The sequence below is a fragment of the Danio aesculapii genome, chromosome 3 (genome assembly GCF_903798145.1).
Source record: "Danio aesculapii chromosome 3, fDanAes4.1, whole genome shotgun sequence".
Lineage (NCBI taxonomy): Eukaryota > Metazoa > Chordata > Actinopteri > Cypriniformes > Danionidae > Danio > Danio aesculapii.
The window spans coordinates 44,682,754-44,698,988 of NC_079437.1; the positions used below are offsets into that span (position 1 = coordinate 44,682,754).

Sequence of the window (16,235 nt, forward strand, 5' to 3'; positions counted from 1 at the left end):
TATATTATAAACAAGTAAATACACAGAAACACATAGACCTACCTGCCTTTTAGATTTTGTTTTGCTTTATGGTTGATGTAAAAGTTTTAAAACTATATCTGTAAATGTGCCTACATAGTATTATCATAAGACATATTTAAATAAGGGTATCGCTCGCATGCATACAGCCCGCTTACCTTAGTAACAGATGACAGAAATGAGGCGTGAGGGACAAGTCTATCAAATGCCTGCAAGTTCCATCATGGATAGAGAACAACATGCTATTTTTTTCTTTTTTTTTTGTCATGAAGTACAGCGAAAAGCAGCCCATACACTGACATATGCTATACATTTTAAGGAGTGTAAATATTGCCGTTATGACAGAGTTAAATGTGTTCAGATGAAGAAAAAAACGGTGAAAAATCAATTGATCACGTTAAAATAACAGTTAATATGTATGTATTTCTTTCATATTTATTCACACGTTTGCATTACTGAGAGCAGGAAAGAGACAGGCTGCACTGGTAAGCAGTTTCCCCATTGTATTGTTTAATTAAAATAAAGGATCAACAAATTAATCTGTCTTGACAGTCTTTACAAGTTAAGTCATTATCTACACACAATATGAAGTCATTATCTACACACAATACGAATTCCCAATTAGAAAAAATACTACAAACTATAAAATACTATTTATGAGAATACTTAAATAACAGACAAATCCAAATGCCCAACGAAAGCGGGTTGCGTTCCAGACCGGCTCATCTTGATGATGTATAATGTCTCCGACACTGCCTGTAGTCCCATTTAGCAACTTGATAGCAACCGTCTTATTAAAGAAGCATAACCGATTTAAAAAGTCAAGAGTGTGACGTAACTGATGTGTTTGTCGTAGAATAAAACGTGAAACTATCTTTGTGTTTGTGTTAGCCACGAACCTTATTCAAGCGATTTAACTGAAATCCCATTGAAAAAACCCATTGACTTTGGGACGAGGGAACCGGAACTGCTAAAATGCTAACTCGCTTCCGGGTTTTTGCCTACAAATTGACGTCATAGTTCCCTCGCTCTATTGTTACAACTAGGCATGGGACAATAATCATTTTCAAGGTATACCGTGGTTTGGAAAAGTTAATTATCTAAAATTATCTGTAATACTGTTCCTAAGGTATCTGAAAGATTTTTTTATTTACATTTTTTATTTACATTTTTTTAGGACAACAGTATCTTCAGCAGAAAAATATCCAAAGATGTCATTTTAAATAGTAAAGAAATCTGTGTTTTTTTTAAACTAATGAAGATAGCAGAAGTCAGAAGTAAATGTTGCTGTTCCAAAATATTATAAATCTTCAAAAAATAAAATATAATGTTTTCAAAGGGGAAAAAAGTTTTTGTTTTTGAATAGAATATATTTTAGAGCAGTAATCACAATACCGTGAAACCTTATAACGGCCCATTACAACCTGAAGACCCCTGATTTGGTACAGTTTAGAGTCATTTTTACTAAACGTGAGTGCATACCACAGCATTAAAAGGAAATACTGTATAATGGGAACACCAAGTGAAGACTGGCATCAATAGCCCCTGCAGTCTTAGCTTCCCCCAAGTAGACCTCCATCTAGGTAGACACCAGACTTAACCCTCCTAGCTTCAGTACGAAATCAAGCAAGACCTCCGGGGTGAGACCTTCAGGCATTAGTGAGGATGCAAAGCAGGTGTGGACCCGCTGGCCACTCTTGTTCGTGCTTGGGGTGCTGGTGAAGAGATTTATGCCACTGGGTCTTGAACTTTTCATTTGTTTAATTCCCCGTTTGGAAGTCAGACCGACGGTTGGCAGAGCTCATCCTGTTCGGCCTGCCTGCGTGTCCTTGATCTCAAAGGCGACTGAAGCTTTGTGCACGCCACTGCCCCCGTTTGACTGTCGTCCAAGAGCACCGTCACCGCTCCTGATATTTATTAGTCTCTCAACAGCCAAAACCCACTGTGAGGCTATTTTCATTGCCAGGCTAACTTTAGAAAGGAGACCTAATAGGTCCGCTCACATTATCTCACATCTGATCAAATGGGTGTATAATAGGCCTTTTAGCTGGTGGGTAAGATGAACTGACTTGGACTGGACCAATCATAATTTAGAGAATGGGCTACTAAGCTTTCTTTATGCTGGATGTGGACCGAAAGTAGTGATACTCTCCGGGCAGCTGCTCTGGTCCAGTGCCATGCAAACACTCCATTGTGGCCAAATCTGGCTTGATCGTGCTGCCACCAGTTGAGCTTTTTAATATATCCCACTTGGATACGGTTTCACAAGCCACAATATAGGCCGAGATAAGAATCCATGTTGCTACCCGCTATTCATACAATCCAAGGGAAGCTTCGCTTGACCCCTGCATGACTAATAACTCTTGCAAGGAGAGCCAAAATTGCGTGTGACTGTGGCTTAACTGAAATTATTAATTTTATCTCACATTTCCCTCTTAATAAAATCTTAGGACTGCGGCAGCCAGTTTCCACCGAGCTTATTATTAAACGACTGCATTTAAGTGAATTCCAAAGCACAAGCGAGAGTTTGCTGCGAACAGAAGGTCTAAAGCGCATTATTTCACTTCACTCCAGCTGGGCGGCTTTCCGCTGTGGCGGCGTCTCCATTTCTCAAAGGCTTCTGCGTTTAAACAGTCCTATTAAACAATTGCAGTCATTCGCTTTTGATGCACATCTCCAGAGTATTTACAAAAACCAAGGCGAAAACGGGTTGCAAACAGATTTTGATCAACTTATGAGGGTTTTGTCTCGCAGTTGCAAGCAATTAGCACCTCTCCCCCGCAGAGGGCTTGATATAACAGGGCTAAATAGTGAGTAAACAGACAACCCCCTCATTTCACATGCTACAAGTGACGGCTCCACATCTCAGCGTCTCTGGGGATTGACAAAAGTGTGTTCGCCAAGCCTCCCTTATACAGTCTTTTTTTTTTTAATCCAAAATGATAATTTAATTGATGGACGGCTTCAAATAGAAGCATGCTGCCTTGCAGCTGAAAGGAGATATCGGATGCTCTCCTGACAGCTCTGTGATGCCATTAAAGCTAGGAATGATCAGACACATCCACTGGGGCCCTTGAGCTGCATATCTGAGCTAGCATGTTTGCCTCTAACGCACTAGCTAATTACATTTGATGAAGATGTTGATTGCGAGCAGATTTGTGCCTAATGTCTATCATTGTGTTGTTGCAATATCGCCATTCATTGCTGTCATCGTGTATGCCGCACGTGATTTACACTTAAGTGCATAGATTAAAAATGTTGATTTGTGTAATAATGCTCTAAACAAACTTAAAGAGTCTAATTAAAGATTCTTTAAAGGGGTTCTGTTACGTTTGACTTCCTTTAGTGTGTGATGTTGTCATTAAAAAGTATTATTTGACCTTAAAAGGAAAATTATGTTATGATTTCATTATTTTATTTTATTTTATTTTTTATTTATTTCATTTTATTTTCTTTCATTATTTTCAGCATACTATGTTATTTTATCATATTTATTTTATTTCATTATATTATGTTATTATTTTATTATAATATTATTTTTTCACCTGCCGATGTCGATCCAATTCATGAGGCATTCATTCATTGTAAGAACACAAATTAAGGTATTTTAGGTGAAATCTAAAGCGTTCTCATTCTTCATAGACAATAATTGTAGAGAAAAGTCAATTTAAGGACCTGAAACATTTCATGTGTCTTCATTGGTTCAACTGTAGTCATCAAAAGCTCCAAGAACATTTTTGTGCACCAAAAAACTGTAAAAATCGGACGAATTCAGACGAATTGGGTCATGATTAGGGAAGACAGAATCTGCAGACATTTTTTGCTATTTCTGAGGAGAATTTTGTAAAAAAAAAAAAAAAAATCTGCAGATTTATAAGAAATTATTTGAGGAGTATCATAACTAAAAGCTTAATATATGAAATAAAAACAATACATTTTTAACCTTTATTTAATGTTCACAATGCAAATCCAATTAGATTCACTTACTTGGTAAACAAAGCAAGTCTCTCATGTAATATATCTACTAAAATACAGAAAATATTACTTTACAAACTGTATTGTAAATAAATCATGTGAGCATTTTCATATTACTATTATTATATCACAATAATATTGCTGAAGTTAATTTAAAAACTGAATAAATATAAATATACACAAGTAAATACATAGACTCAGTGATGGGCTAAAAATCTGCAGATTTCTGTGTGGACCTAGTCATGATGCACATTTACAATAAGCAATGATGCTTGCAGGTTGTGCTGTTGACTCTAATGGCAATAAGTTGTATTGTCATAATAAACATGCACCCTGTCAACCTAATGAGGAGGAGAATACATTGGTGAATCTAATTGTTTTTACAGTCCTTTTGACCCATAAATGTGTTAACCCTTTAACTGCCTGCTCTACCAAATGGTTGACCATGTATTGACTGTTTTAAATAATGACTGTTAAAGTCATTTAAAGAATGACTGTTTTAAATAATGATTTACGCACACAGCAATGTTGATTTACAAGAAGATCAAACAAACATAATCCTGTAGCACTACTACTTGATTTTGGTTTTATTGTAAAAATACTTTTAAAAAAAAAATAAAGATGATTTAGTATTCAAAAAGTATTTATTTTTGATAATAAATTGGTCTTGCACTTCTGCACTTCATATTTTCCATAGTATATATATTAATTCTGGTACGTTTCCCATAAACCGACATATCAACCTCTACCAAATGGTTGATATCTTAAAAATTATGGGATGTGTTGAAAAAATGCATTGAGTGTGTTAACTATAGTGACATTAGGAGTTCAGAAATGTAATCCAATTTTTTTTTTTTTTTTTTTTTTTTTTGGTGGAGCAGTTAAAGGATTTGGAGCTTCATATGATAACAGTTGGACCACTAGTCACATGCAATGCTTTGACAATGTTTTTAGCTCCAAAAACCAAAAGCATTGTCTCACGTCTGTTGCCGTCTATGTAGAGTGAGAGAGCTCTTGGATTTAATCTAAAATATTTTAATTTGTGCTCTTAAGATGAATGAAGGCCTCAAGGGATTAAAACAAAATGATTATACAGTACATAATTTATAACAGAATTGTCATTTTTTGGGTGAACTAATCCTTTAACAATTAAACAAATATATTTAAGAAGCACAAATTCACTCCAAACGAAGTTACTTTCCATACTATATCAGGAATAATTGCTCCCGAACTCTTAACTTATTTACTATGACCTTTTATGTGAAGCTGCTTTGACACAATCTACATTGTAAAAGCGCTTTACAAATAAAGGTGAATTGAATTGAAAACTTCATGGTTCTTTATTTTCCCGCCTTTTTGCGTTTCAAATTTGTAACTGACAAAGCACCTGTAGCTCATTACTAGTTTTCAGGAGCTCAAGCATCAACTAAACAGACTGTCTGCACTCTCTTAACAGGTAAATTCATTCTGTCTTAAATTGTTATTATGTTTTATTTCTTCCGGTTTAGTAAGTAACAGACTGTCTATTTTTGATAGTTCTGACCTTCATAAACAATCGTTTGTACCTAAACAAATGAATGAGTTGAAGAGACACAGTGAAACTTCAAACTAATTTGTGTATTTCAGATACTGTGAAATTGATACCATCTGCAGAGAGAAAACGCAACTCAATTGCACCAGAAATACACTCAGAACAATGAACAAAGACATTGTAGAGGACTATGAATGCATTTCACAGAAACGTTGTCTTCATTGTATGTATATCCTGTTTCTTTTCTTGTTTGCTTCATACTGTATATCTGCCTGAAAAAACCTATTTGGTACATATGACTACTACTACTACTACTACTACTACTAATAATAATAATAATTAATGTAATATTCTAATCTAATAATAAATTATTAATGATGTATTAATTATGTTACGGTCCTATGGTTCTTTAAATGTTAAAGATATTTTTGTATTTTTAACCCCCAAATTTTTTTACTTTTGGTTAACTTTAAAAAACTTTAATCACTTTATGCAACAGAGCACAAGTCTTAACATCAACACAGTCTATTATATCATAAAGCAAGAGATAACATTGATAACATCGCAACTAACAGTACAGTATTTTAATCACTTTGCACTTTGTTGTGAATTTGACAGGATGTCGAGAGACCTGCTCAAAGATTGCTTCACCAATCGTTGTGAAGATCATTGTACTGGGCAGTACTACAGAAGAGGAAGAGGCAAACATAAATGACCCCATCATTCTGTTTGAAAGCACTTTTTAAATTTGTTTATTGAGAAGTTTATTTCAAATTAAAGTACTCAATGGAAATGTCTGGTAGTGTTTTTAATTAAGAAACAGTTTAAATATATTACTGTTTTTAGATTTTTTTTTATCCAATATTCCCAGTTATCTTTTTTAGTTATCCTGAGTAAACTTTACTTCAAAATGTTAAATAAAATATGGTGATGAAATTTTATTTAAATTTTGAAGTAAAATTTACTCAGGATAACTATAGCAGATAACTTTGAATATTGGATAAAAAATAAATCTAAAAATAGTAATATATTTAAATGTGCGACTTAAGTAAAATTTATAAACAAAAAGTCAATAAAATCTACTTAGAATTTCCCAAATAAACTTAACAACATTTCTAATGAAACATACTAATAATTATGGTTAGTCTTTTGGCAAAGCTTTGAAGATTTACTACCGTTTTCTGAGTGAAAAAAAAGTTACCAAGCTTTTTTTAAGTAAACCCTACTCATTTCTTAGAGTGCACGAAGCATTTCAAAGCATAGTTCTTTATGGAACCTTATGAAAAGAGTTCTACTAAGTACCAAAAAGGGTTCTACTATTGTTACAACACATGGAATAACTGCTCCTGAACTCTTTCAAATTCCCTTATTGTAATCAGGAGTTTTCTTCTGATAACGAACATGTCACAGTATTTGTATTTTAAATATTTCCCACCTAACAGTATGAGGAACTACTGGAAATGCATTCAGTATTGATCAGTTTTATCAGTATCAATTATTTACATTCACAGAGATCGCCAATGTTATGTAAACCTCCATGTTTTTGTGTGATTTTCACACAACCTGTAAAGGCTCTGCCCGCTTATAAAAAGCTTGTTGAGAAGCAGCAGCTCATTTGCATTTAAAGAGACACACAAAACAGTGCATTTTTGCTACAACCCAAAAAAATAAGGATTTGTTGCATATAATAAAATAAAATGATCTTAAGTAAACTTCACAGACACTTTCTGAGACTTATAATATGTCTTGTAAAAAAGCACCATAAGAGAATAAGAGGCAGGCTTCAATCTGTGTTAGCACCCAGCTTTAGCTCTCGCTTTGAACTGCTCTAATGATAGCAGTCTATAGATGTCCAATTCCAACTGTGAGCAGCCACTCAAAACTAATTAAGAAGATGAGACCCCAATAAACGTACATCTGTTGATGCAGACTGAAAAGGTTTGCCACGCAATGCCTATAAATAATACAATGCACTTTGCGTTGGGGGGGGGTGTGGATGAGAGGGGGGGGGGAAGCAAAAATGCCATTTACATCCAGTGTAGCAATAAAGGTGCACCACAGATTTGAGTTAATGATTAGAGTGAATCATCGCGGATAGCCGAGAACAAAATGGCCTTTTAATTTGTTAAACTGTTATTGTTGCTAATCTGCATCCTGCTTTATATTCTACATTTTCCTAGAGCCTAATTAAAGCCGGTTTCATCCAGTTTTATGGCCTAAGTAGAATTGGATTCTCTCTTTGTCCTTATTTACGGACACAACACATGCATACGTAGAGATCCACAGATGCACATGTGGTCTAAATGTGCAAGCGATGCAATCCAATCTTAAAAGGGGAATTGCCAAGGTCGAGTAGGCGTCCATCTGTATCACTGGTTGTCAGGGCCCTAGGGCATTATGGGCACTTAACAAACACACGTCGTGAGCGAACAAGAGCATCTGTCTCATTAAAGCATGTTGCATATTTCATGGTTTGCATGATGTGTGCTAGTATGAAGGTTTCATTTTTGGTGAATCCATGCATGTGGATATTCTTTTGCATCCCATGTGGAGTATTCCTAGCAGGATAGAGACGCATCTGAAGATTTCATCCATTTTTTATGTCTACATTGCTACATCAGGGAGAAGGGTGGTGCCTTTTTTTGCTCTTTTCCATTTAATATTTAATGCAAACACTTACAACAAATTGTCCCCTAGGGCCAATTATGAGAAGTTTGTGAGGAAGAAGCGGAAATATATGTTCCTGCGCATGCCTACGGGACTCTCATATCTTTTGCTGATGCTTTCTCATTTACATATCCTAATGTATGTCTAGAACAGCAGCACTGGCAAATTTGCAAACTGCGCACACATCTTGTGCCGTATCATTTCCTTTCCACTAATATTAAAATCAGTCGCAGACTGCTTAACATACTGTTTTACAGAGCACACAGGTTACGTCTAATCAAATGCATCATCATCATCATCTCCAGTTTCTAATTATCCATCACATGCTCTTGTTATTTTTTTCGCCAATTAAATTTGCACTCATATTAAGATTAGCATTGAAATATAAGGTTATATATAGAGGAAATAGTTAAAAATGACAGTACATATCATCACCTTAGAATTGTAAGGTTCTTTCTGACATTGTGAAAAATTGAGTTATTCACACATTTTATTAAATGACAACTTATTTACATTATGTGATGTAATAACATTTTTTTTATAATTTGGTTACATTTTGAAAAATTTTATTTAAAAAACCAAAAGGTTTTATCTACAAAGTTGAACTCTAGCTTGCCTCCATAAGATTCGTTCTGTGAGCCCATCAGCATTTCGAATGCACACATGAGAGCCAATCAGAATCAGCTTTCTTCTTATCCAAGCAAATTAAATTTGCACTTATAATAAAATTAAAACATAAAAATAGAAGTTTATTATACATTGTGGACATCATTAAAAATTACAGTAAATATCGGCACCTTGGAGTTATAAGGTTTTATCTAAATAAAAGTTATTTACACATTCAAATTAAATGACAACTCATTTACATTATGTGCTGTTTTTTATAATTGTTTACATTTTAAGACTTTTCATTTAAAAAACAAAAAGGTTTTATCTACAAAGTCGAACTCGAGCTTGCCTCTGTACGTTTTTTTTCTGTAAGCTAATCAGCATTTCGAATGCACGGGCGAGAACCAATCAGAATCAGCTATTTTCTCATTCTGCCAGACTGCTCCATTGACAGCAGGAAAGACCAGAGAGAAACACAAAATCAGAGTCGACTAAATAATGCTGCACCACACCAAATTGAGAAAAAAACTATGAATTAAATGTTAAATTTTACATTGTTGAAAACAAACTGCTATAAAAAATGTAATGCATTAAATGTGAACTATTTTTATTTGTGTATACTGTATAGTCTGTATTTTTTCAGTGTTGCTCATTGTCTGTTTTCTTTTAAAGTCTTCAAATTTGATATTAAGCCTTTTAGGGCAAATGCTTAATTTAATTCATGGGGCATGTAGTTCAATAAATATAATTCAATAATTCATAGAAAGCATGTAATTCATTAAATATTACCATATTAATTACATAAATTTAACATCTGCACTGGACAAAATATTTAGCAGCCTTGTTTAATTTGAACAAAAATATAAAATAAATTATATATATATATATATATATATATATATATATATATATATATATATATATATATATATATATATATATATATATATATATATATATATATATGTGTGTGTGTGTGTATATATGTATATACGTATATGTGTATATATATATATATATATATATATATATGTATGTATGTATGTATGTATGTATGTATGTATGTATGTATGTATGTATGTATGTATGTACATATTCTTAAAATATATATAATCTTAAAACATTAAATAAATGTTATAGAAAACAACATTTTTAACTCTCATACATATTGTTACAACACCAATTTGTATTTTTTTAAATGTATTTGATAAGCAGACTGATTGTATTTCTTAATAAGTAATGATTCAATGAATGATCTGCCAAACAGAACCTTATAATTCCAAGTGGAAATGACTTTTTAGAATTAGAAGGTTCTATCTGCATTTGCCCTGTTTGTTTTACCTCAACTTTAAGTTTTGATCATGTACAGTTAGAGTACAGTTTAAGGTCTCTGTCATGTTAATGTATAAAAGAGAAATGTTACACACATATTGTTTGATATAGGCATGGGACAATTACTTTTTTTAAGGTATAAAGTTTGGAAAAGTCAAGGTTTTAAAACAGCCAAAAATTTCTGCTATACCGTTCCTAAGGTATGTGTAAAAATTTTTATTTACATTATTTATTTATTTTTTAGGACAACTGTATCTCCAGCAGAAAAGATTTCCAAAGATGCCGTTTTAAACTGTAAATGAATCTGTGTTTTTGAAGACAGCAGAAGTCAATGATTCATTTTAATTATTTAGCCTGACATGTTTACTGTGCCAGAATATTTAAACTGTTTCTCAAAATGAAATATATTGTGTTCAATATTTTTTTAGCGTTATGCCTCAGACCATTGTACAAAGAGTACCGATGTTCCTACTCCAAGAACTGAGCAGATTATATCAACAGACTTTTCAACAGATTAACAGTTAGCTGTATCAACACTTGTTTTAAATGGTGCATTATGTGGTAATAGAAATGACTTATTCTATCAGAATAATTATCACCTAACCCAAATCTGCCTATTCCATCATTTCAACACCTTTAATTATTTGAAACTAAAATTAAAACATTCAGGAAACATACAAACCCTAATACAAAATGACAAATTACATAAAAATAGGCAACCAACATTACAGACAGCATTAAGAGTGTTTGTGTCAGTTTAACAAGTGTGTCACATGAAATAGAAAAAAATGGATGATTTTTTTGTATAACCATACCCACCCATTTAAATAAAAATGGCACCAGTTCTGACCATTTGCATGATTCCAAATCAAATTATAACAGTTTTGCCTCGTAAGCTCTTTATATTTTGTTTTACAGATGCAATACTTGTGTACAAATACTCAAGAGTGGTGGTTATATGCATGTCAGGGGTTTGAACACTGAATTCATGTGCAACTGGTTAAAGAAATAGTTCACCTAAACATTTGCTGTGAATTTACTCTTTCCGGTCATCCAAAGGATGACTTTTCTTTCTCCAGCAGGACATTAACTCTTTAAGGTGCACTTTAAAAAAGATTTTTTTTGGCCCATATCTGGTACTATATAATATGCTGACAAACTCTGATAAATAGTAATAAGCAATTAAAATAATAATCATAACCTATGGATAAAAGATCCAGGTGGTTGTGATGCCTGTTAAAAAGGGTTAAGGAATATTTTTTTTATTCAAAAAGCATACACAGGCAAAACAAGATTAATGCCTGTGGCTCAGTGTGATACGTAAAGGCCTTATGAAGCAAAATGATTATTCTATGAAAGAAACTAAGCATTATTTGCAGTAATATCACCTTTAATCCTCAGCCATAGTCCTGAGCAAATTCACGACACTGTAGTGCAGTCATATTTTTAAATAGTGTTCAGTTTTTATAATAAATCCCCTGTGTATCATATGGAAAAATGGGTATTGATTTTGTTTTGACTGTGTTTTATTCAGTCTTGACTTTTAATTTATGATCCACTAGTGGCCACAGTTCCAAATTAATAAATACAATTATTTTTTGTACCGAAGACAAACTCACCAACATGGATGGTTTGGCAGTGAGTAAATTTACCTCAAATTTATTTTTTGTGTTAAATATCTTGTGTTATGACACCCTGTGTGCAGCAGTCAGTCTCCTCTACTATTATGCTTTATTGCAGTATAAACCTCAAATTGAATATTGACTAGTTGCACTGCTAGTTAAACAAGTTTTATAAAGTCGTCTCAGGCCGTGACACGCGTAATAACTCAGCCCAAAAGAGAGTACAGTTACGAAGCGATTTCAGCCAATCACAGACGCCTTTGTCGATTTGAGTAGCGCTGTCCATGGTCCTGACCAATAGGGCCATATGGTTACCAAAATACATTCATATTTAATAAGGCGTCTTTAACCGACACATTTTCAAGTATCCAATTTTGGGATTAATGCTTGGATATACTGACATTTTAAACAAGAATAGTGGTGTTTTTACTTAGTTTATAAAACGTTCACACTTAAAACCGTGTGAAATCGCATGTCTGATTTTGCATGTCTATTTCTAGGTCAGGTAATGTGCCTTCATTCACTTCACTTCACATCTGTCACTTCTCTTCTCGTCAGGTTGGAGAACGAACGAAAACCGCTCTTACAAGTGCTCTGAAGACAATAAGAACTGCGCTTAAAACAACCATAAGTGTGCCAGTGAAAAAGGTTCAGGCTTAAGCACCGCAATTCACCGCGTAACTTTTCATTGCGTTCCCTTTTTCATCGAGTTCCCAGATTCTTAGAAAATGTTCCCCTCGTGCCAAGACACTCGTTCGAGATGCATTCAACTGCGAATCAGCCATTAACCTCCAACGAGCTAATTAGAGAGCCCAGCACTTGTTTGGAAACTGGTAATCAACCTCGCAACAATGCGTATTTGGAAAACGGCGTTTCGCATGCTACACGCAGGCGTCCCTTACCTCGCAGGGTATAGTAGATAACATCAGCAGCAGGAACATGGCACTGAAGAGATGCATTCCTCCCGAAATGACAGCGTTGTGAGCACCCCCAGCACTTGGACACTTGTCGTTTTCGGAGCTCGCCTGCTTTCCTCACGGTCCGCGCAGGATTGTGTCAGTGTTCTGTCGAGCGCGCGCGACGATCCACATCACAGGCGGCACGCGCTGTGCTATATTCCGCTCACGGAGGCAGATTTACCCCCACTGTGCCACAGCACAACGAGCCGCCTTGTGTTTTATGATTAGTCCCCCTAGTCTTTCGCGTGTGACCGCCACCAAGAGGTCAGCGTTGTAAACGGGCTCGGGAAATGAAGTCTAGCAGTTCCCCCTCTCAGCAGGCTTTTTGAAGTGGGATCGACTGGCTGAGCTGGAGAGTTGCAGAGAGGTTGGAAGGTGACTAATGTGCTTGCGAAGCTTCGACGCTAGGAGCAGCACACATTGACGCTCCGGGAGAGCATTCAGAGAAATGCCCCCTGCTCAAGATGCTGCCCAGCATAATGAAAGAGGAGGCTTTGTTATTGACAGCCAGGTTCTGTTGCACAAACAATGGATTTTTGAGACGGGGATAAAATGACATGCATATCCCCAGGAGAGCTGTGACATTATGATACATTCGGTTTGATGATTGGATTAGACTTGGAGCAGAGTATTAGTGGCTCTCCGCATGCGAAACGGAGTTGCTGACAGTTGCTTAGTGTCTGTAAGTCAGGGATAATGCACATGGTCATAATTGCAGAAGAAACCCCGAGCGTGCCATCAAGAGGTATCATCCTGAAAGGATTTATTGGGCAATAATGGTCAGCTTACAGCACATTATGCAACTTAATCCCTGGCTACTTGACAAATAAATAAATAGACATTAAATATTAATTTGAGGTTGAATGTGTTTAGTTGTAGATAGGTCATGGAGACTTCTAGGAAATCTGTTTCCTGGATGAGAATTCATTCAGACTGTGTTGCCATGGGGAAATGGACAAAACATTTTAATTAGTTGACATAAAAAAATGTTTTATGTAAAGCACGTAATCATACTTGCCTGAATTCTGAGACTGGTTGCTCGAGCATTGAGCACTGGTAATAATAATGTTAATTAATACATGGAAATTAACCAAATTTGATATTATTATTGCTTGCTTTATTTCGCTTTCTAAACCCATTCATTCATTTTCTTTTCGGCTAAGTCCCTTTAATAATCTGGGGTCGCCACAGCGGAATGAACCACCAACTCATCCAGCATATGTTTTACGCAGCGGATGCCCTTCCACCTGCAACCCATTACTGGGAAACATCCATACACACTCATTCACACTCATACATTCATTCATTTTCTTTTCGGCTTAGTCCCTTTATTAATCTGGGGTCGCCACAGCGGAATGAACCGCCAACTTATCCAGCATTTGTTTTAGGTAGCGGATGCCCCTCCAGCTCCAACCCATCTTTTGGAAACATCCATACACACTCACTCACACTCATACACTACGGACAATTTAGCCTACCAAATTCACCTGTACCTCATGTCTTTGGACTGTGGGGGAAACCAGAGCACCTGGAGGAAACCCACGCGAACACAGGGAGAACATGCAAACTCCACACAGAAATGCCAACTGACCCAGCCATAAACCCAATCAGTACATTGATTATCATAAGTTATTTAAAAATGTTTATGATTTTAAAAAGCTTTTAATCTTCAATGAAATTATTAAAAATGACACAATATTCTACAAATATTTATATTTTTCAATAAATTTCTAAATAAATGCATCATGGTATCCGCAGAAAGATTCAGCAACATCAATTGGGAAATAAACATCACTTGGGAAATATTTTAAAGAGAAAAAAAAAATTTAAATCAAAGGGGGGTTAATATATACAGTACACAGTTGAAGTCAGAATTAGTAACACCCCTCTGAATTTCTTTTTGTTTTTAAAATCTTACTGACATGATGTTTAACAGAGCAAGGAAATTTTCACAGTATGCCTGATAATGTTTTTTTTTCCTCTAGAGAAAGTCTTATTTGTTTTATTTCGGCTAGATTAAAAGCAGTTTTTATTTTTTAAACCATTTTAAGGTCAAAATTATTAGCCCCTTTAAGCTTTTTTTTTCGATAGTCTACAGAACAAACCATTGTCATACAATAACTTACCTACAGTAATTACCCTAACCTGCCTAGTTAACCTACAGTAATTAATGTAGTCAAGCATTTAAATGCCACTTTTAGCTGTATAGAAGTGTCTTGAAAAAATATCTAGTCAAATATTATTTACTGTCATCATGGCAAAGGTAAAATAAATCAGTTATTAGAAATAAGTTATTAAAACTATTATGTTTATTAATGTGAAGAAATCTTTTCTCCGTTAAACAAAAATTGGGGAAAAAATTAAACAGGCTAACTGACTTCAACTGTGTGTGTGGGGGTGTGTATGCATGTATGTATATATGAATAAATGTACTATATTAAATTAATATACTTGAAAGCATATATTAAACTATTAAATGTTTTATATTTTTAAATGCAATAATTCTTTACAACTTTTATTTTTGGTTTTCGTTTCTATTTTATTTTCAAAAGACTGCAGCCTTGGTGAGCAAAAGTGTTTCACAAAGATATATTGAATTATTATAGTGCAAATGTGCAAATGTAATATTATATTTGAAAAATCAAACAGTATCCGTTTTATATGTCAGTGATATAATTATACGCTCAATGGCATCAAACATGATGTAATGTAATAATGTAAAATCATACATCAAATGTCAAAAACATTATGACTTTTTACCATAACATCAATCCAAGGCAGAAACTTCTTATCTCCATATTTCTACATTTCATTTCATTTCATTTATATATTTGTTTATTTATTTTTAATATAGGTCACTCTTTATGTATGCCTATGGGTTTTATAAATACAGCTAATGAAAGGCACTCAAAAGAGCTCAGATAAATCTTGTCAAACTGGAAAACCTCATAGCTTTACCTGTCTCCATTTTGAATGAAGTTCTACACCGTTTGGAGCGTCTCTGCATGTTTGCTCTGCAAAGGTAAATAAAGAACTGGTTTTCTGAATAAGTGCAGCGTTATCTTCACTCAACAAGTACGGTATGCCTATGAATGCTAATGTTTTATGAATTGGAGTAGAAGAGAAGAATATCCTAGTCTAGCATTTCATCTGCTTTCCAGTCATCAACCCAACACTGTCATCCCTGCTGAGAAAAGCAGTCGAAAACCTCTAGTAATTGTAGAGGTTTTATTGGTTATAATGGGTGATAAATGACTTAAATGCTCGTTTAAATGGTCCCCGTGAGTCTCTGCTGGTAATTTGTTGCCTTCTGTTGGTGGCATGTTAAAATCAGTAAATCCTAATTGAAGTAGACCCAAAGCAGACTAGAAACCATGAAAAATATAAACCTTTTTAAAGCCTGCTATTTAATGTTTTAATGGTATTAGTAGATCCTATTGATCCCATCCCAACTTTTGTGTTTTGTTTTGTGGGGGGAAATAAATCCTGATATTTCATGTTTTTTAATCCCCTTTAATGTTT

The 16,235-nt window shown here is 34.6% G+C and overlaps 1 protein-coding gene across 1 annotated transcript in view; it reads right to left on the reverse strand.

Annotated features, from left to right (window-relative positions):
* Positions 1-13,065, reverse strand: part of olfm2a (olfactomedin 2a) — a 201,777-nt gene extending 188,712 nt beyond the window's left edge. The window contains exon 1 of the mRNA XM_056454091.1: positions 12,657-13,065. Coding sequence (XP_056310066.1) covers positions 12,657-12,713 — 57 coding nt within the window. The 5' untranslated portion in view covers positions 12,714-13,065. The remainder of the gene's footprint in view (positions 1-12,656) is intronic.
* Positions 13,066-16,235: the final 3,170 nt, after the last annotated feature.